Source organism: Microtus oregoni, unplaced genomic scaffold (genome assembly GCF_018167655.1).
Source record: "Microtus oregoni isolate MIOR12 unplaced genomic scaffold, Mior012 000150F_ref0000365, whole genome shotgun sequence".
Classification (NCBI taxonomy): domain Eukaryota; kingdom Metazoa; phylum Chordata; class Mammalia; order Rodentia; family Cricetidae; genus Microtus; species Microtus oregoni.
In genome coordinates, this window is record NW_024544800.1 from 431,709 (window position 1) to 452,811 (window position 21,103).

Below are 21,103 nucleotides of genomic sequence, written 5' to 3' on the forward strand. Positions count from 1 at the left end.
TGAAAAAATTGAAATGGTAAACAAGAAAAATAAAAAAAACTATAATATAAACTTCCTTAATTTCTTCAAAAAGCATACAATTATATAAAGTAGTATTATAAGATATATCTGCTATGCTTGAAATACATATAAAAGTAATATGTGCAATAAAATAAAAAGGGAGAGAGAACCAGAATTAACATGAATAACATTTCTGCATCATACTAAAATTGAATTTGTAATACAAAGTAGAGTCAGATAAATTAAAATCTACATTTTTTTTATTCCTAGAGCAATCATTAACAACAACCACCCCCCTGTGTACTCAATGCAAAAGAAAGTAAACAATGAGAATAAAGACACATGAGTGGTTAAAAGCATTCCATGTTCTTGCAGAAGACCCAGGTTGCATTCCCAGAACTCACATCAGGTAGCTCACTACCCCCTGGAACTACAGTTCCAGGAGATCTGATGCCTTCTTTTGCGCTTTGTGCACATATACATAAATAAAAAATAAGGAAAATACATGTGAGACAAAATAAAATGGTAGAAGATTTGACTATAAGATAATATCAATTGTCAATGTGTTAAAACTATGAAATAAGAGACAGAAGTTGCCACACTAGTTTAAAATATAATTTATATTCTGCCTATAGGAGATAAGCACCATATCTAGAGACACAGGATGAAAATAAAAGGATGAGAGCTGGGCATGGTGGTGCACTTGGGAGGCAGAGGCAGGTGGATTTCTGTGAGTTTTAGGCCAGCCTGGTCTACAAAGTGAGTTCCAGGACAACCAGAGATGTTACACAGAGAAAACCTCTCCCAAAAAACTGAAAATAAAAAGATGGAAAAAGACTATGAGTTAGATATTTTAACATCTCTATAAACAATAAAACTAGGATAAACATCATCAAAGGTATATAATATTTAATACCCATAAAATATATACCTAACAAATATAATCAAACATGCCATCAATCTAATGTCAATATATATGCTCAAAATGAAAACATTCACACAAATATTTGTATGTTTATTAAGACTTCATAATTTTTTTTTTCGTTTTTCGAGACAGGGTTTCTCTGTGGTTTTGGAGCCTGTTCTGGAACTAGCTCTTGTAGACCAGGCTGGTCTCGAACTCACAGAGATCCGCCTGCCTCTGCCTCCCAAGTGCTGGGATTAAAGGCGTGCGCCACCACAGCCTGGCTAAGACTTCATAATTTTTTAAAAAATGTTTTATTTTATGTGTATGAATGTTTGTTTGCATGCATGCATGTATATGCTTAGATGCTTGATATCCATGTGGTCAAAAACAGGGAGTCAGATTCCCTGGATCTGGAGTTACAGACAGTTGTGAGCCATCATGTAGGTGTTGGAAATAAATCTGGGTCCTCTGAGTCAGTGAGTTCCTACTAGCTTGGGTCAGCTATTTCTGTGGATTTCCCCATCATGATCTTGACCCCTTTGCTCATATTATCCCTTCTTCCTCTCTACGGCTGGACTCCAGGAGACCGGCCCAGTGCTTGGCTGTGGATCTCTGCCTATGGTTCCATCAATTACTGGATGATGTTCTATGATGACAGTTAGGGTGGTCATCAATCTGATTATAGAGGAAGGCCAGTTCAGACATCTTCTCCACTATTGCTTGGAGTTTTAGCTGGGGTCATCCTTGTGGATTCCTGGGAGTTTCTCTAAGTACCAGGTTTCTCCCTATCTCCATAATGGCTCCATCTATCAAGATATCTCTTTCCTTGCCAAGCAAGCTTTATTTGTCAGAACACAATCAAAATATCACATATTTCCCCATTTTTTCTAAATAAAAAGCAAAGGTTTTAATTAAGATAGTAAAACTATATACAATAAATAGAATAACTATGTACAAAATATACAGATAAGAATTATATTAACAATGTCCAGTCCATTTACCGTTGACAAATTCAGAGAAAATATTCCATTGTCTATCCTATCTTGGTGAGTTTAAAGTTTGTTTCTTTTGGGGGGTAGAGTGAGGGAGATGTCAGCCAGCTGCTGAGGAAGCAGGATGTAAAGAAAATGAAGTAGCAAGCCATGAGCTACATGGCGAAGCATAGATAAGAAATATGAGTTAATTTAAGTCTAAGTGTTAGCTAATAACAAGCCTGAGCTATCAGCCTGTCATCTTTTTATTAACCAAAGAGAATAATACATACATATTCACAGTGCATAGGATTATTCCACAGCACAAGTCATATTATTAGATTTACATAAAAAGCTCGCAATAGGCAAACAATATGGACAGAAAGTAGATTACTGGTTGCTTAGAGCTGGTGACAATAATGAGGAGTACCAGCTAATGGGTAAAAAAATTCTTTTTAGAATGATAAAAAGATTCTAAAGTTAGATTTTGTTGATAGTTGTACAGCTCAAAATATACTAAAAAGTATTAAAATGTACACATAAATGGATGGTTTGGGATGGAGATAAAGCTTGGTGGCAGCATATGTGCCTAGAATGCACAGGCCCTGAGATTAATTCTCAACAATGTCCAAAATCAAAACAAATGGGTGAATTACATACAGGATATATGAATTATACCTCACCAAGTCTATTAAAATTTAGATGGAAAGATCTCCCAAGTTCATAACAGTAAAAATGGCCATCCTACCAAAAGCAATCTAAAGATTCAATGCGATTCCCATCAAAATCCCAACACAATACTCTAAAGTCCTTGAAAGGACAATTTTCAGCTACATATAGAAACACAAAAAATTTCAGAATACCTAAAACAATCATGTATGATTAAAGAACTGCTTGAGGTATTAATCCCTATCCTCAAATTTTACTACAGAGTTATAGTAACAAAAAAAACATGATATTGACACAAAACAGAAATCAAATGAAAGATCCAGACATATCCATACACCTATAGACACCTGTTTATGTAAAGAAGCCAGAAATATTATTACTTTGGAAAAAAGACAGCGTTGAAGATGCTGATCAAACTGGATGGTTGCATATAGAAGGATCCAAATAAATCTATACTTACCACCCCCCACAAAACTCAACCCAAAATGGATCAAAGACTTCAATATAAAACCAGATACATTAAGCCTTATAGAAAAGAAAGTTTGGAATAATCTTCAATGCATTGGCACACGAGACAACTTTCTGAACAGAACACTGAAAGTACAGGAACTAAGATAAACAATTAATTAACGGACCTCACAAAACTTAAAAGCTTCTGTAAGGTAAAGAACACTCATATAGACAAAGCAGTAATGTACAGAATGGGAAAAGATGTTTACCAACTCCATATCTGATAAAGGGAAAATATCAAAATATATAAATAAACTCAGAAACTAGGTATTAAGAAAATTATTCACTTTAAAAAAATGGGATATACATCTACAAGGAGAATTCTCAAAATAGAAAACTCAAATGGCTGAAAAGTACTTAAAGAAATGTTCAACATTCTGAGTCATCAGGAAAATGCAAATAAAAACTACTTTGAGATTTCATCTTACACCTCTCATAATGGCTAAGATCAAAAACATAGTGACAGTTCATGCAGGAAAGGATGTGGAGTAAGGGGAACATTCCTTCATTGCTGTTGGTACCATAAACTTGTTGGCAAAATTTCCTGCATGTCAACTTAATCTGTCTGTATTCATTGGGATAGATAGTTTAACGTACCCAGACTGAACTAAAAAGGAGTAACTTTTAAAAAGTTCCAAGTATCATGAGGAGAACATGTTATATTAGTTTCTTTTGTCAGTTCTGTAATAAAGAAGCAACTTACGGAACAAAGAGTTTATTCTGGCTTACAGTTTATGAGGAAACAGTCCATCATGTTGAAGAAGGCATGGCAGCAGGGGCAGGAGGCAGCTGGTTACACTGTACATTAGAGGGAAAGCAGATAGTGCTGGATGCTGGTTCTCAGCTACTTTTCTCTTTTTAATGCAAGTCTGGGATCCCAGTTTATGGTATGGTATTACTCACATTTAGGGCTGGTTCTCCCACCTTAGTTAACTAATCTAGGCAGTCCCTCACAGATCTGCCCAGAGGCTTGTCTCTTTGGTAATTCTAGGTCCTGTTAAGTTGGCAACATTAACCATCACATGGTACTGCTATTTTCAGTAAAGCAAAAGTGCTTATAGAGAATAAAATTACATTCACCTTTATTTTTTAAGAAGTTAAATTCTTGCCTAGTTTTTCACTGGGGAAGTCAGATTATTTTCTTTTCTATTCTTTTTTAATGGAAAAGATTTCTTACAGGGGCTCATTTACCCTCATGAACAAGGACATCTCTGTATGTCTAGTATCTAGTAAGAAATTGATGTGCAAATTTTTTCTTTTAATTCCATGTGTATAAATGTTTTGTTTGTGTAACTTGTGCATGCTTGATGCCCATAGAAAATAGAAGAGGAACTTTGATCCCCTTGGAACTGGTGTTACAGATGGTTGTGAGCAACCATGAAGGTGCTGGGAATCTAACCTGGATCCACTGGGAAAGCAGCCAGTGCCCTTAACCACTGAGCGATCTCTCCAGCCTCTCAAATGTTTTTTGAGCTGAACTCAAAAAAGGAACACAAAGAAATGTAACAGGCCCCAGACCTTACTATGTCCCCCAGATCTTAGCACAACTGACTCCATGCATAAAGAACCATTCAGGCTATAAAACTCAGCACATAGACAGTACTACCTGTCAAAACTAAAAGAAAGATCTAATCCATCAAAGTCCACAGTTAATAGGAAAGCCTGCAAATGTACTAGCCTTGTTTTTTGGCTTCTATAGTTATGCTTTTGGTTAACTATTCTTGGTAAATGAAATATGTCAACTCAGAGCATGGTTTTTGTACTTAAAAGCTCACCCTGAGAAAGGCTAGGGGCTCCACTGAAATCCTAGACACCTAGTGTAGTCTCCAGCCAGTAAAGGCTTTCTATTGGCTTAAATACCATGGTGAATACCTCACAAGAAACAGACATATGATGAGAGTTTATTCTAAATTTAAAGAATAATATGAAAGAAGTGAATAACAGAAGAGAGAGGGTAAAGAGCAAAATGAGCTTTAAGCCTGTTGGAGAAATGAGAACCTAACAAGTATGGGAAATTAAGGTGTTTTCTTTTTATAGACAAGAGAAACCAAGCAGAGAGAGAACTCAGGTGTGTTTGACTTCTTGACATTGTAACCTGACATTGTCATTTACAAAGCTGTGCTGGAGAACCATTTGGTTGAGTGAAAAAAAAAATTTAAAAACCCTCATGTTTCAAGTACGTTTACAATTTTTCACTGGGCTGCATTCATAGCTATCCCAGGCTGCATGTAACCAATGAATTGTGGGTTGGAAATGCCCCATTAATTCTTAAAAATCAAACAGAAAGTGATAATTATATGACTGGACAACTTTCTTTGAAGAAGGAAGAAGGTGTGTGGGAGATGGTAATTCTGGTAGCTCCTAAAAAGGTAGGTTTAAGAGTGGAGGTAGCATAGAAGAGAAAGTGGGAAGTACACTTGAACACATTGGCACAGAAGACCACTTCCTAAATACAACCCCAGTAGCACAGACACTGAGATAAACAATAAATGGGACCTCCCGAGAATGAAAAGTTTCAGTAAAGCAAAGGACATGGTCAACAAAGACAAAACGGCAGCCTACAGAATGGGAAAAGATCTTCACCAACCCCACATCAGACAGAGTTCTGATCTCTAAAATATATAAATAATTCAAGAAATTGGTCATCAAAAGAACAAATAATCCAATAAAAAATGGAGTATAGACTTAAACAGAGAACTCTCAACAGAGGAATCTATAATGGCTGAGAGACACTTAAGGAAATGCTCAACATCCTTAGCCAGCAGAGAAATGCAAATCAAAACAACTCTCAGATTCCATCTTACACCTGTAAGAATGGGCAAGATCAAAAACACTGATGACAAGTTATGCTGGAGAGGTTGTGGGGGAAAGGGGACACTTCTGCATTGCTGGTGGGAATGCAAACTGGTACAGCCCCTTTGGATATCAGTATGGTGATTTCTCAGAAAATTAGGAAACAAGCTTCCTCAAGACCCAGTAATACCACTTTTGGGTATATACCCAAAGGATGCTCAATCGTGCCACAAGGACATGTGCTCAACTATGTTCATAGCAGCTTTGTTTGTCATCGCCAGAACCTGGAAACAATCTAAATGCCCCTCGATGAGGAAAATGTGGTACATATACACAATGGAGTACTTACTACACAGCAGAAAAAATAATGACATCTTGAAATCTGCAGGCAAATGGATGGATCTAGAAAACATCATATTGAATGAGGTAACCCAGACCCAGAAAGACCAATATCGTATGTACTCACTCATAAGTGGCTTTTAGACATAAAACAAAGAAAACCAGCCTACAATTCACAATCCCAGAGAACCTAGACAACAATGAGGACACTAAGAGAGACACACATGGATCTAATCTACATGGGAAGTAGAAAAATACAAGATCTCTTGAGTAAATTGGGAGCATGGGGACCATGGGAGAGGGTATAAGGGAAGTGGAGAGGAAGGGAGAAGAGCAGGGAAAGTATATAGTTCAATAAAAGCAATAAAAAAAAGAGTGGAGGTAGGTGTTATGGCTAACATCTGTAATCTTAAAGAGGATGAGGCAGGAGGACTATCATGAGTTTGAGGCCATATGGTGTATAATTTGAAACCTTATATCATAAAAACTATTAAGAAAGGAATTGAGCATGGAATTCAGGCAAAGGTAATCTTATGCCTTGTTAGACATAAGATAATGATGACATATTTAAGCAAATGTAATTGAATGAAAAAAATAAGCTAAGGAAATCGGTTCACTTGGCTATAAAACTCTAGAAAAAGATGAGTTCTTTCATAGCAAATGTGTGAAAGGAAACAAAAGTAGAGGAAACACTTTGATTGGTCATATATATAACCACAGAGAGACAATGAAGATAAATATAAGAACAGATTAGGAATTAGTCCATGGGAAGGGGCAGCTAAAAAGAAGAGGTTAAGTCAAATGTAACCTTTCCTTAGGAAGGAATTGACCATTATAAACCTCTGAAATCAAAATACTTATAGAATGGAGGAAAAGATTTTCTGAAGGGGAATAAAAATAAATGTGTCAGGGAAAATAAATAGAGCAAACAGCACACTTAACCCTCAGCTGTTCTCTGAAGATTGAACACTACCTGCTCATAAGTTGTTGGAGCTTTTCTTCCTTGCTCTAGATCAGCTGCAGCTGCTACGAGTAAACATGTTTTCTGTGCAATCAGTAGTCCTTGATCAGAAGGACAAAAAAGGGACAGCTGATAAGAAAAAACCACAACATCAATGAATGCGGAGAATTCTGTCAGCTGAACACAATCAGAATCAAAATCAGCAACGTCTTGTCTGAATGAGAAAATTCTGCAGGAAAACCACATGTTGCCATAAAAATGATACAGACTATCACAATGATTTACAGTTTTAATTTTATATTACTTTTCATTGTCTTTAGTACCTTCCTGGAGATAAAAAGCTTCTCTTCTTTAGTTGTTTTCTCAATGACAAGTACTGTCATTAGGCCCTGAATGCCTATCTAGCAATTTACTTCTTGGGTGATGCTGCCATTTATAGGTGATTTTCCCCCTGGGAAGTAGTTTTTCCTTTGTACCGAACAGAGCCCAAATCAGTACTTATATTGTTATGTTTGAAGAGGACAATGTCAAATCCTGACAGGCATTAAACTTAACCTCATCATTAAACCTTGTCCTCTAGTTTTCGGAAATTCTGAGCTTTTTAACTATAATAAAACTCTAAGCCACTTTGATTTCTACACGCCAATCTTGTACAAGCATCACCACAAATGTCAAAGCTGAAATGGACTTATGCCATTTAATTAAAACTGCATTTATACAGAAATGTGCAGAACTTGCAGACTTTTTTTTCTTTTTCTTTTTTTTACTGGTACTTGGGATTGGATTGAGCCCAGGACCTTGTACATGCTAGATAAGTATTCCACCACTGAGAAGCATCCCCAGTCCTCCAAAGACTTGCTTAATCTTCCCAAACATTTAGGGATAACAATCATGACCTTCACTGAATAAATAACATTTAAGTTGTCCAATCTCTTAGGTCTCGGGTTACTTAAGGTGAGGGAACTGTGCTCTTCAGTTCATTCCAGCTCGAAAATTCAGAACATTGACTTGGTCTCAAATTGTCAGATGAGTTATATTCTGTAACCCCTCTGCTTTCATTCCCCCACCAGTATTTGAACCTCTTTCTAACTTTTTAATGTCTGATTTGGAGGTAAATGACTATTTTTGGGTGCTTAAGAGTGAATAATAAATTCACAAATTCTTACATATAGAACCTGCTCCAGAAAAAAAAGGACACTCAAACTTCTCATCTCCCTTTTCAACCCGTGCTGTTCACAGGTACTTATACTACATTTCGACAGGTGTTTTTATGTGACCTTTCCAAACGTGTTCGTAGCTGGGAACATTGGAGCATGCCCATTCTAAAGAGACTTCTGTTTTAACATAGGACTCTGGATCTGTCCTGACAAAGGGAATGGAATAGTTCTGTAATGTTTGTGATGAAATTTACCTTATAGGAAACCATGAAAAAGTTTTTCATTGTCTCCCGATCCTTAGCAGACTGCAGAGCTAAGTTCCAAGCTGAAAGTTAAGATGAATACTATAATTGTGAAAAATTGACTGTTTAGTCTATATCACCATAATCTCTACTGTCAACATTTTCAATACTAATTTACTAGAAAAGGGGTTCTTGGGATTAATTATATTTTACTTAAATTTTTAAGTTTAAAATTAATTAAAATGAAATTAAATAGGTAAATAAGCTATTTTGTTTTTGGAAAAAGAAATTAGACTTTATGTTTGTGGAGAAACTTTTTGCCAAGAAATTTAGAGATTTCTATCACTTCTAATCATCCATTCTAAATCAATGACAAATGAGGTACTGTTTAATTTTTTTTTAAGTTTGAGACATACAAAAAGAATTCTCAGTAGTAAATCTATCTCTCTAACCACATACCTCTCTGTAACAGTAACAAAGAAACAGGTCATGAATTTGAAAGGGAGTGAGATGTTTGTGGAGTGAAAAATGGGAGAGGTTGGAGGGAGAAAGGGGAGAGGGGAAATGATGTAATTATATATTAATTAAAAATACATGCAAAGAAGAGAGTCTCTAAGTGGTAACTGAAAGTCACCAAGTCATCAAAAAAGAAGTTCAAGCTTAGGAAAGATCAGAATCTACTAAAATCAATGTTTAGAGTATTTATGGAGCATTTTCTATTTTCCAAAGTTTAGTAAAAGTCCCAAGTAGGTAAAACAAGGTGAGTGATAAAAATACCGTTATCTTTTCAAACTTTTAAAAGGTCAAAGTCATTAAATATTTATATATTTTAAAATACTTATTTTCCAAATTTCTTAGAATTCACACTATTTGCCCTTTTGCCCAGATGAAATCCTCAAGGAATCCCACAAAACAGGACAGGGTTCATGTAGAACCAGTTCACTCTGTGATACTGTTAAGTCCTTAACTGCCTCAGTAATTTTTATATCATTTTCATTAATTAAAGTCCAGAAAAAGAAAATGGCACAATTATGAATTGTGTCATTTAATGAACTGTAATAAAATAAACATATATCCACACCAAGAAAGATTTTGGTCATTCCCAGAAAACTGCAAGCTCCCTTCAAGTCCAGGATCCCTTTTTATGGTAAACACTACCTTAATTCTTTTCTTCAGATTATATTTTTAAAAATTATTTTCATATTATTTGCATGATAAAGTCATAGAAACTTCTACACACATGAATATAGTGCACACTGACCCCATTTCCCCTCAATGTTTTTCTTCCTTACCTCCTAAACAGATCACCATTGGATTTTTAACACTGAATCTAACTGTGCATAAACTGAATCATGCATTCTGTACTCTTTAATGTCTGGCTCTTTTTATTCAACAATATGTTTCTGAGATGTATCCATATTGTTGCATGTAGTTTATTTTTGGTGGATCACATCAAAGAATAAGTTCCGCTTTCTAGAGCAGGTTTAGGAAAATAATTTGGAAAATAAAAGTTATAGTTCATCATTTTGTTTTTGATCACTCTCCACAGAAAAGAAAATTGGTATGGAATACTTTGTTATGTGTGAGATAAATATACTCTTTCATATAAAATCCTTAATAAATGATCCTACATAAGAGATTATGCATTTCTATTTTACACACAATGAAACCAAGATTCAGCAAGTTATATACGTATACCAAAGGTTCAAAAGAAAGAGCCAGTGGTATAATAGAATGGTATAATGCCCACAGATTTTCTTTTACCTATTTTCCTGAACCAATTGGCATCATTAACTCTAGAATCCAAAGTTGAAGGATCTTCATCAAAACACTGATAAAATTTCAGGAGTGCTGTATCAAATAGGAAAATGGGATATTTATCTTACATGCTAGCAAAGTTCTTAATCATCCTTTAAGATAGTATGAACCTAGAAGGTTCATTTCTGTATATATATAATTGCATATCAAAAATAATCCAAGCGAGAAAAAGCATTACTATGTTTCATGAAAGCATTAACTCAAACTTTGAGGGAACAAACATATCTTTAGAGAGGATTATAAATTTAATTATTACAATTATTCACTACTTGAGGCACACAGAATAAAAAGCAGGAATAATAAGTAAAATGCTAAAATGATGCTTAGTATACATGAATCTCTGGGTTCAATCTCTGGCACCAAACAAAACACCCTAAAATAATTCATAGTATCAGTGGGCTGGCATAATATTTACTTAGCTTCCACAATAAGCATAATATAGAACCAGAACATGCTATCACCACAAGAAAGCATTTATTACTCACCACATGCTCTTCTCAGAAAAAGAATACCAACCAGTAAAGTTTTCTTTGAAAAGCTTTGGCTTTGAGTCATTTTGCTATGTTTATAATCCTGTATTTGAATATAAAATTCAACTATTGTTGTAAGTAGATTAAAGTTTCTAAGATACAGACTTTTGGGTGTACTCAGAAATGACATATCCTTTGAGTAGAAGGGACACCACCAAATAAAGCATGGTGCTAGTAAAAAGAATGTGGTGTTGTAGATACCAGTTTATAGAAGTGGCCAGGAAAGATTATGCGTAGATAGAGGAGAGGAGATGACACTGACTTGTGTAAATAGACAAAATCAGAGAACAAACAATTCAAGTTAGATTAAGAAGGCACAAAACAACCAGCAGTGCTCAGAGAATTTCATTCGTCATGTTCATTTTTACATGTTCAATTATAGGACAGGAAATTAAAAGGGAAGGAAGGATGAGGGGGAGGGAAAGTGAGCAGGAGGGAAGGAAGTATCTTTAAAACAAATTAGGATAAAAATGTACTAAAATCACATTTAGAAGTAGATGTTAGTAATGGCAAACATTTCCCTTCTTGTGGATAAAAAACTAAAATAGTTCCCTGTGGTAAACATTAATAATGAACATTAAGTTTAAAATATTAGAGTCAGTATGTTCAATATATTGGGAGAATTCAAGAGAGGATAGAGGCAAGATGAAGGATTGAAAATAGTAAGGACATAATTACCTGTGTTCAAGTAAGTCAGAAGTTTGTCCATTTCTTTCTTTCTAAAAATTGAAGAAAAGGGAGTCTTTATGTACTAAACCTTTACTGTAGAAAATAATTGAAAGAAACACTGTGTCTGAGAATTGGGCTAAAAATGACAAAATGTACAGTTTCTAGTTCAATGATAATCTATGACTCCAGCACATACCCTCCGCTGTCTGACACAGTCACTCAGACCAGTGTGCTCACACTTTTCTCTCTATTTCTACTATTCTCAGCGAATGATTTCAATAACTGACAAGCTTTCATATTTGGGAGCAGGTAGTGACCTCTGGGATTTATAAGCTCTGCTTCCTTTCTAAAGGTTTATGTATTTTATGTGTATGTGTGTTCGCCTGCATGCATGTATATGTACCACATGTGTGCAGTACCTACAGAGGCCAGAAGAGCACATCAGATCCTCTGAAACTACAGTTACTGGTGGTTGTGAGCTGGGAACTGAACCTGGGTCCTCTGCAGGAACAAGTGCTCTTAATTGCTGAACCTCCTCTCCAGGCTGTCTGTTTTTTCTGTCTGTGTGTGTGTGTTTTGTTTTGTTTTGTTTGTTTCAGGACAGGGATTTGAATCTCTGTCTTAAGTAAAATTGTATAGATGCCTAATGTCTAAGAAAAAGTAATGTTCAGGGGTAGAATACTTGTCTCAAATGAGATGCTTTAGATTCTGTCTCCAGCACTGAAAAGAAGTGGAGGTGCTCCGAGGGAAGTAAGAGTAGATGGTGGACTGGAACCTCATCTTTAAGGAAATATCACATAATTTCCATCATTCTGTGGAAAGCCATCTAAAAAACCTGTTTATCTAATACAAACTCCCCATTCTACAGTTGAGGAAACACACCTTATAGCAGGGAATGGTTTACAGGAGGTGACACAGTTAGTGACAAAGTCAAGTTTTTTACCCTGATCTTTTAATCTTCTGTTAAATTGGTTTAAGGGGTTAAGAAATTTTAGCAAAGGATTATGGCTTCCCATTCTATTTTTAGGAGACTGGAAGTGGATATTCTGACCTAACAAGTAAAAAGCAGAACAGACTGAAAAATCAACAACTCTTCTTGACTCCATAACAGTAGTGAGGAACAAGGGCAAGTTACTGCTGAGGTGGGCCAGTGAATACAGTGAGACACAGAGCAGAGTCTTGGGCCTGGAAATGATGGGGGGAACTAAAGCCTTAGTTAGAAAAGCTGGATTATGGTTGGCAAATCACTGGATGCTTATTCTGGACAAGTCTTAGAGCTAAAAACTACAAGGTGATCCAGTCATAAAGGAGGCCTCAACACTTTTACAAAATTCAGCTCCATTGCTTAGCCAGGTACTCACAGTAGGCACTGGAGAAAAATCCTGTCATGTTTCTGGCAAGCATGGGGAAAGTGAATCATTTTGAAATGTTCCAAAATACCATGTTCTTTAAAAAATATTTGTTTTTATTTTGTGTATATGACTACTTTGCTTGCATATATGCACATGCAAAATATATTTTGCTTGGAGTCCATGGTGGTCAGATGAGAGTGTCAGATCCCCCTGAAACTGGAGTTGTGGATGGTAATCCACCATGTGGGCGTTAAACCAAATTCAGGTCCTCTACAAGTACACCATAGCTCTTAATGGATGAGCCACTGCCCCAGTCCCTATGCTCTTTTAGAAATTATTTCTTGTTACTGTGTGTGGATATAAATGCCACAGTGCATGTCTGAAGGGCGGAGGACAACCTTGTGGAGTCAGTTCTATACTTCCATCTTTATCCAGAGAGCAAACTTAGGGTTGCCAGGCTTGCTTAGCAAGAGCCTTTACCAGCTGAGCCACCTTGTTGTGTTCTTTCAAAATAATACCTGTCCTCTAAGCAAGCTACTTTACCAGAGTTTAACCTTTGGGTGTATTTCCAGAGCTTGATTCAATGGAACTAGCTAAAACCAGTTTACTTAAGCCACTGTGTCCATATAAATGGGGGGGGGGAGTAGAGGAAATAGTAGAACTATTTCTCTCCCCAATAACTCATCACCACACAACTAAATAGCATATTTGCAGCAGTTCTTGACACATCATGTCTGTCTCTTGAGGAAATAGAAAATTATACTAAAAGGCAAAAAGTAATTTGAAGACACAGAGGCAGCATTAGACAGACATGGGAGAGATGATAAAATGATCAGATTAGGACTCTCTCTCCTCTCTCTCTCTCTCTCTCTCTCTCTCTCTCTCTCTCTCTCTCTCTCTCTCTCTCTGTGTGTGTGTGTGTGTGTGTGTGTGTTAAAACCAGGTCTATTTATCATACAGCTGACATGTGTGGCAGGAGCGGCAGATCACACCACCCCAGTCAGGAGCACATGCATGTAGAAGCGCTTACATAGCCAAGCAGGAAATCATACAGGAGGAGGGAAGAAACTGGGATTCCTACAATCCCCTCTGAGAATACATTCCCAGTGATCAAAGGACTTCCGACTAGGCCCTGCTTCCATATCACAAATCTCTCAATACTGCCTTCCTGTGAGCCAAGACTTCAATCACAAAGGTCGGGACCTCAACCCATGTCCAAACCACACCAAAAACCTCACAAAAAAGATAGCAGAGTCAAACATTTAAAATATTAAGAGAGAAAAAAATGACCAAGTTTGAATTCTGTACTCTATAAAAACTTTTAAAGGAGAAGAAAAGAAAGACTTCTTTAGAAAAACAAAAAATAAATAAGAACATGACTATTTCTAAGAAAATGGTCAAAAGACATTGAATCTATGCCTTGCCAATGTAAACTTTCTGGCATTTAGAATTGTAAGCAATTTCTGTTGTAGAATATTTTATCGTAACCGTCTAAATGGAAAGTTGAGGATGTAAGCCAGTGAGACAGCACTTGTCTAACATGCACATGGTCCCATGTTTGATCCCTATCACTGGAAGTAAACAAAAGACTTTTTATCTGTCATATTTTTAGTGGGCCAAGACACCTGTCTATTACATAAGACAATAAAATGGGGAGAGAGGTATTCAGAGAGGTGTGAAGGAACTGTATTTGTTCTCAGGTGACTTGGCTCTCTAGAGAATAAAAATAACTGACTCCACCAGCTCCCCCAAACTCTACCCACTCTCACCTGAAATACTGGAATTCATAAATAGTCACCACAGGGTTTCAGACTACAAGGTAAATATATAGACACCGAGTACTTTCCTATATCAACAAAGATCAAATGGAATTTGAAATAAAAAATAATTCCAGATAGAGGACCTGTCCTGCTTACCCCAACCAACAAGTCTCTCCCATGCTGCATCCAACCTTTCTACCCAGTAAAACCCCATACATCCTTCTCCAAGGTCTAACCCAGTTGAGTCTTCCTAGTCCTCTTCCTTACGAACCATCCAAAACCCATTAGATCTATCCCAAGTCCTAAGTCCAATGCCTCAGCTTAGTCAGGCCACTGCTACCTGAATAGTAACTAATCTATAGGATACCCCCAGGACCCACCCTGCCCACTCTGATCCATTGGTGCCTCCCACACCATGTCAAACCTCTCCACCCTGCCAGATCTAACTCCACACTCAAGGTTTGAACCAGGACACACATGCTGAACACAGAGAGGTTGAATTGCTGCCTCTAGAGCCTTCATTAACCCAGCTATAAACCCTGCGATCTACAGTGGTGACATACTTGCATGCTACAATGGTACAATAGTGGCACAAACATTGTGGGAGTAACCAAGCACTATCTGATTGGATTCAAGGTTCATTCTACGAGACAGAGCCCATGCTTGACACTTCTTGGGTGTCTGAAACTAGATAGGTCACAGGCCTATGAAAAAACCAAATACTACTCTTCTATTAAAGTAATATAGCAATAAAATGACTCCCAATTATATTCTGTTACATCCATAGATCTGTATTTTCCTAAACCATCATTAGAGAAGCATCTTCCTTCTGTAGATTGGAACAAATACAGTCAAACTGTACAAAGAGTGAGTCACTTGGGAACAGACAGTCCTAAATGGGATATCTTCATCAAAACCCTCCCCTCAGAACTCAGGGAGCTATGCGGAAAGAGGAGATGGAAAGATTATAAGAGCCAGAGGGGATGGATGACTCCAAGGAAACCTTGTTTTCCAGACACAACAAGACTGATGAACTCACAGAAACTGGGGCAACGTGCACAGGTTCAAGCCAGGCAGGGCTCCAGAGTTGAGAGGAAGAACTGAACATCAGTTCCCATTTCTAACCAAAAAGCAATCTTCCCATTTCTAACCAAAAAACAATCTCCAATTGTCAACTGCTTGCAAAGGCAAAATTAGTTTTCTCCAATGAAATCTCACGGCGTGCATAAACCACACTTAGGGTAAGGCCCCATGCCCAGCAGTAGATGCCAACACAAAATGAGGCCAATGGTGTTATAGTTTTATTTTGTCTCATATTGCTTTGTTTGGGTACTTTTTAAAAATCTTACTGATCTTTTCTTGTATACTATGGTTTCCGATTTTTGCGTTTCTATATGTTTTATAGTGTGTACTTTTTGTGCTTTTTTATTTTTCATATATATTCTGGTTTGTTTGGGGGTTTTTTGTTTGCTTGTTTGCCTGTGGGTTTTCAAAAGAGAAGGAGAAAAGGACGTGGAATTGGGTGAATAGGAAGGTGGACGAGGATATGGGAGGAGAGAAGAAGGGAAACTGCGATTGGAATATATTGTATGGATTTTCAATAATAAAAAAATGAGCCTGGGACCTGAATAGAAAGAGTTCTCAAAAGAAGAAAAAATGACTAAGAAGTATCTCAAAGGGACGGAGTGGGAGAGTAATGAAAGATTTTTTTGGCTCTTCAAGACAGTATTTTTTTCTGTAACAGTGATGAAGCTTGGACTATCTGAGGGACCTTGTCAGTAGGACCAGGATCTATCCGTGGAGCGAGAGCCCATTCGCTATGGTGGGATGCCATGCTCAGCCTTAATGCGGAGGAAGGGGCTTGGTCCTGCCCAAATTAATGTGCCAGACTTTGTTGACTCCCCATGGGAGCCCTTACCCATTGGAAGGAATGAATGGGGGGTGGCTGGGAGAAGGTGAGGGGGGCAAGAGTAGTGGTGGGAAGAAAAACTGCGGTTGGAATGTAAATACCTATTGCTGAAGACACCATGTACTTCAGACAAGGGACCTAGAGGATCCTGAGCTGGAACTGACCTGAATGCCTCCTCCCTGAGGACTCCCAGAAGGTACCATGAACGTTTCCTAAGGAGGGAAACAACCAGCAAACCTATCCAGCTATTACAACAATGAAACCACAACAAACAACCAACATGGCAGTAGTGTGATCCATACTCTGGAGGTAATCAAAAGTTCTCTAAATGGACTTCCCACTTAACAAGAGGAAAATCATTCCTGGCACTGGAAACCTAGCCAAATACCCAGGGCTAGTGAAGCCATGGATCCTAAAGGAGAACCTACAACCACCACTCAACAAAACCAGCACAATTCCTAACTATGTTCTAGATACTTTTCCCTATAGTATCTCTCATCAAGGAAGTGGGGAGACTTGAAGCAGGCCTTCATAAATTTAGTCAACTGATCTTTGACAAAGGAGCAAAGGTATTCTTTGAGACAGTAGTGAAACAATGAGACATTCATGTGCAAAATATATAATGCATACATAGACCTTTCTTTTTATAATAATTAGCTAAAAACAGACCATGGAACTAAATGTAAGTAACAAAAGTATAAAACTCACATATAATAACATCAAAGAAAACATATATGACCTTGAATACACTCATTCCTTTTTAGATAGAATAGTATATGCATTTTGGCATATGAGGCTCTCAAATTTCCATGTAGGGCCTGAGAAAGCTGGTTTAAAAAAGAGGATATAGCTTCTTGAGCTTATAGTTCATGATCCTAGAGAAGTTAAGTAATAAGGTGAACCCTAAGGAAAACATATATAGATCTATTTGGAAAGTCAAGATCATAATGGGGTCATCCACTGAAATAGTCTACCTGAGCTAATGGGAGCTCACCAACTCCAGCCGGCCAGGGAAGGAACCAGCATAAAACCAAACTAGTCCCTGTGAATGTGGTTGACAGTTGCATGGCTGGGGCAGACTGCGGAGACACTGGCAGTGGCACCAGGATTTATCCCTACTGCTTATACTGGCTTTTTGGGAACCCATTCTCTTTGGATAGATACCTTGCTCAGCCTAGATATAGTAGGGAGGGCCTTGGACCTTCCCCAAAGCAATGTGCCTTACCCTCTCTGAGGAGTGGATGGGGGTGGGATGCGGGGGTAAGTGGAGGGAATGGGAGGAGCGGAGGGAGTGGGAACTTTGATTGGTATGTATAATAAAAAAAAAGATAGTTTGTTTTCTTTAAAAAAGCATAAAAAAAGAGTTTCTGCCTGTTTGTGAGCTCCTGAGCAGCTAGTACATTGGGTAGGAACTAAAAACGAAGTAAAAACGCCTGCCACAGCATAAGCATCAGCACTCTAAAGCTATAGGAGGGTTGACTGCAGTTTCTGGTCAGAAAAACCTCCAACCAGGCCATGAGCTTTAGGCTTGGCTCTCACAAACCTAGAAGCAGGCAGAGTCAGCCAAAAGCCTAGCAGAGGATCCAGGTGTAGCTTAGCAGTTTTAGGTTTGTGCAAATGGTCAAAAAGACTAGAAACATGCAGTAAAAGAGGTCCAGGTGGACTCTCTGAATATGGCGGACAATGAGGGCTGCTGAGAAGCCAAGGACAATGGCACTGGGTTTTGATCCTACTTCATGTTCTGGCTTTGTGGGAGCCTAGCCAGTTTGGATGTTCACCTTCCTAGACCAGGATGGAGGCGGGAGGACTTTGGACTTTCCACAGGGCAGGGAACCCTGACTGCTCTTCAGACTGGAGAGGGAGGGGGAGAGGAGTGGGAGGAGGGGGAGGGAAACGGGAGGTTGGGAGGAGGCGGAATTTTTTTTTTCCAAAAAAAAAATAAATAAATAAATAAAAAGAGGTCCAGGTGGGGAAAAAACCCTCTAAACAGGTTCCAGTGTGTTTTATAATGTGCACAGGCTTAAGAAAGAAAGGACATTGAGCCTATAATTCGTGATCCTAGAGAAGCTAAATAAGAAGGTGAACCCAAAGAAAAACATATAGTTATCCTCCTGGATATTGGAAGTAGACAAGATTGCCAGGCAAAAATTGGGAACTTGGGGGTGGGGTGGGGGTAAGAAGAGATGGGGAGAGAAAAGTGAGAAGGGGGGATGGGGAGAGCTTGGGGGAATGGGATGGTTCGGATGGAGGAGGGGTGGATGTGGGAGCAGGGAAGATGATATCTTAATTAAGGGAGCCATTTTAGGGTTGGCAAGAGACTGGACTCTAGAGGGGTTCTCAGGTGTCCAAGGAGATGTCCCTAGCTAGTTCCTTGGGCAGCTGAGGAGAGGGAGCCTGAAATGGCCCTATCCTATAGCCACACTGATGAATATCTTGCATATCACCATAGAACCTTCATCTGGCGATGGATGGAGATAAAGAGATCCACATTGGAGCACTGGACTGAGCTCCCAAGGTCCAAATGAGGAGCAGATGGAGGGAGAACACGAGGAAGGAAGTCAGGACCGCGAGGGGTGTGCCCACCCACTGAGACAGTGGGGCTGATCTAATGGGAGCTCACCAAGGCCAGCTGGACTGGGACTGATGAAACATGGGATCAAACCGGATTCTCTGAACGTGGCAGACAATGGTGGCTGACTGAGAAGCCAAGGACAATGGCACTGGATTTTGATCCTACTGCATGTAATGGCTTTGTGGGAGCCTATTCTGTTTGGATGCACACCTTCCTAGACCTGGATGGAGGGGGGAGGATCTTGGACTTCCCACAGGGCAGGGAACCCTGACTGCTCTTTGGACTGGAGAGGGAGGGGGAGGGGAAGTGGGGGATGGGGGAGAGAAATGGGAGGAGGGGAGGGGGTGGAAATTTTTAATAATAATAAAGGAAAAAACAAAAAAGAAAGAATATGAGTATAGACAGAGAAAGACAAACAGTTTTAAAAATAATAAGGCCTTTAAAAAGTAATATAAAAGAAAAAAGCCACGTAAGATGGGAAACACACAGGGAGTCTGGATCCTATATAGTATTGTGTTGGTTCTGAATTTTTTGAATGCTGATGAGGAAACAACTACTGGCAAATATGGGCTTGTGAAGAGGACTGCAAAAATGAACCAACTTAGATACATTAGGGCTATCTTAACTTTAAAAAAGAAGTCAAAATGCATTTGTCAAATGGAAGTTAAAAATGCTGTGGAGAAGGTGAACCCAAGGAAAAACATATAGTTATCCTCTTGGCTAAGGGAAGTAGACCAAATTGCCCCGGGGAGAAAATTGGGATCTTGGGGGTGGGGTGGGATGGGGGTAAGGGGAGATGGGGAGAGAAAAGGTAGAAGGGAAGGAGGGGGGACTTGGGGAAACAGGAGGATTGGGATAAAGGAAGAGTGGATAGGGGAGCACGGAACCACAATTCTTAGTTAAGGGAGCCACTTTAGGGTGGGCAAGAGACTTGACCCTAGAGGGGCTCCCAAGTGCCCAAGATGAGGTTCCCAGTTAGTTCCTTGAGCAGCTGAGGATAGGGAACCTGAAATGACCCTATCCTAGAGCAATACTGACGAATATCTTGCATATCATCATAGAACCTTCATCTGGTGATGGATGGAGATAGAGACAGAGACCCACACTGGAGCACTGGACTGAGCTCCCAAGGTCCCAATGAGGAGCAGAAGGAGGGAGAACATGAGCAAAGAAGTAGGGACCACGAGGGGTGCACCCACCCACTGAGACAGTGGGGCTGATCTACTGGGAGCTCACCAAGGCCAGCTGGACTGTGACTGAAAAAGCATTGGATAAAACCGGACTCTCTGAACATGGCGAACAATGAGGGCTGATGAGACGCCAAGGACAATGGCACGGGGTTTTGATCCTACGTAATGTGCTGGCTTTGCGGGAGCCTAGCCAGTTTGGATATTCACCTTCCTAGATATGGACGGAGGGGGGAGGACCTAGGACTTACCATAGGGCAGGGAACCTGGACTGCTCTGTGGTCTGGAGAGGGAGGGGGAGAGGAGTGGGGGGAGGGGGAGAAGGGTGGGAGGAGGGGGAGAAGGGTGGGAGGAGGGGGAGGGAAATGGGAGGCTGGGAGGAGGTGGAAACTTGTTTTTTTGTTTATGTTTTTTTTCTCCTTTTCTCAATAAAAAAAAAATTAAAAAAAATGCTGTGGAGAAGTGTTCCTGTTTTTGTTCCCACAGGAGACGGGAGGCTGTGGATCCCTTCAGGAATGATATGGATCAGGCTTGATAAAGGGAGACCTCCTGAATCTTGACAAGTGATATATATCAACAAAGGTAATAGCTGGTCTTCTCAGCACTTGGCCATTATCTCAAATTTTCTCAGGAACCCTTAAAGATGCCTTTTCCCGCAGACAGCAGGAATCAGTTTGGAGAACGTGATAGCTACCCTTCCCAAGAAGAGTGTATGGGAGGTTGTTGGTTATTTGGTGAGTTATGGATGCTTTTGATC

The 21,103-nt window shown here is 38.9% G+C and overlaps 1 protein-coding gene across 1 annotated transcript in view; it reads right to left on the reverse strand.

Moving 5' to 3' along the window:
• LOC121444962 (testis-expressed protein 11-like) overlaps positions 1–21,103 on the reverse strand; it is a 301,690-nt gene that overhangs the window by 69,236 nt on the left and 211,351 nt on the right. The window contains exons 20-23 of the mRNA XM_041646923.1: positions 11,576–11,616; positions 10,314–10,400; positions 8,562–8,632; positions 7,163–7,279 (exon numbers count right to left, since the gene is read on the reverse strand). Coding sequence (XP_041502857.1) covers positions 7,163–7,279; positions 8,562–8,632; positions 10,314–10,400; positions 11,576–11,616 — 316 coding nt within the window. The remainder of the gene's footprint in view (positions 1–7,162; positions 7,280–8,561; positions 8,633–10,313; positions 10,401–11,575; positions 11,617–21,103) is intronic.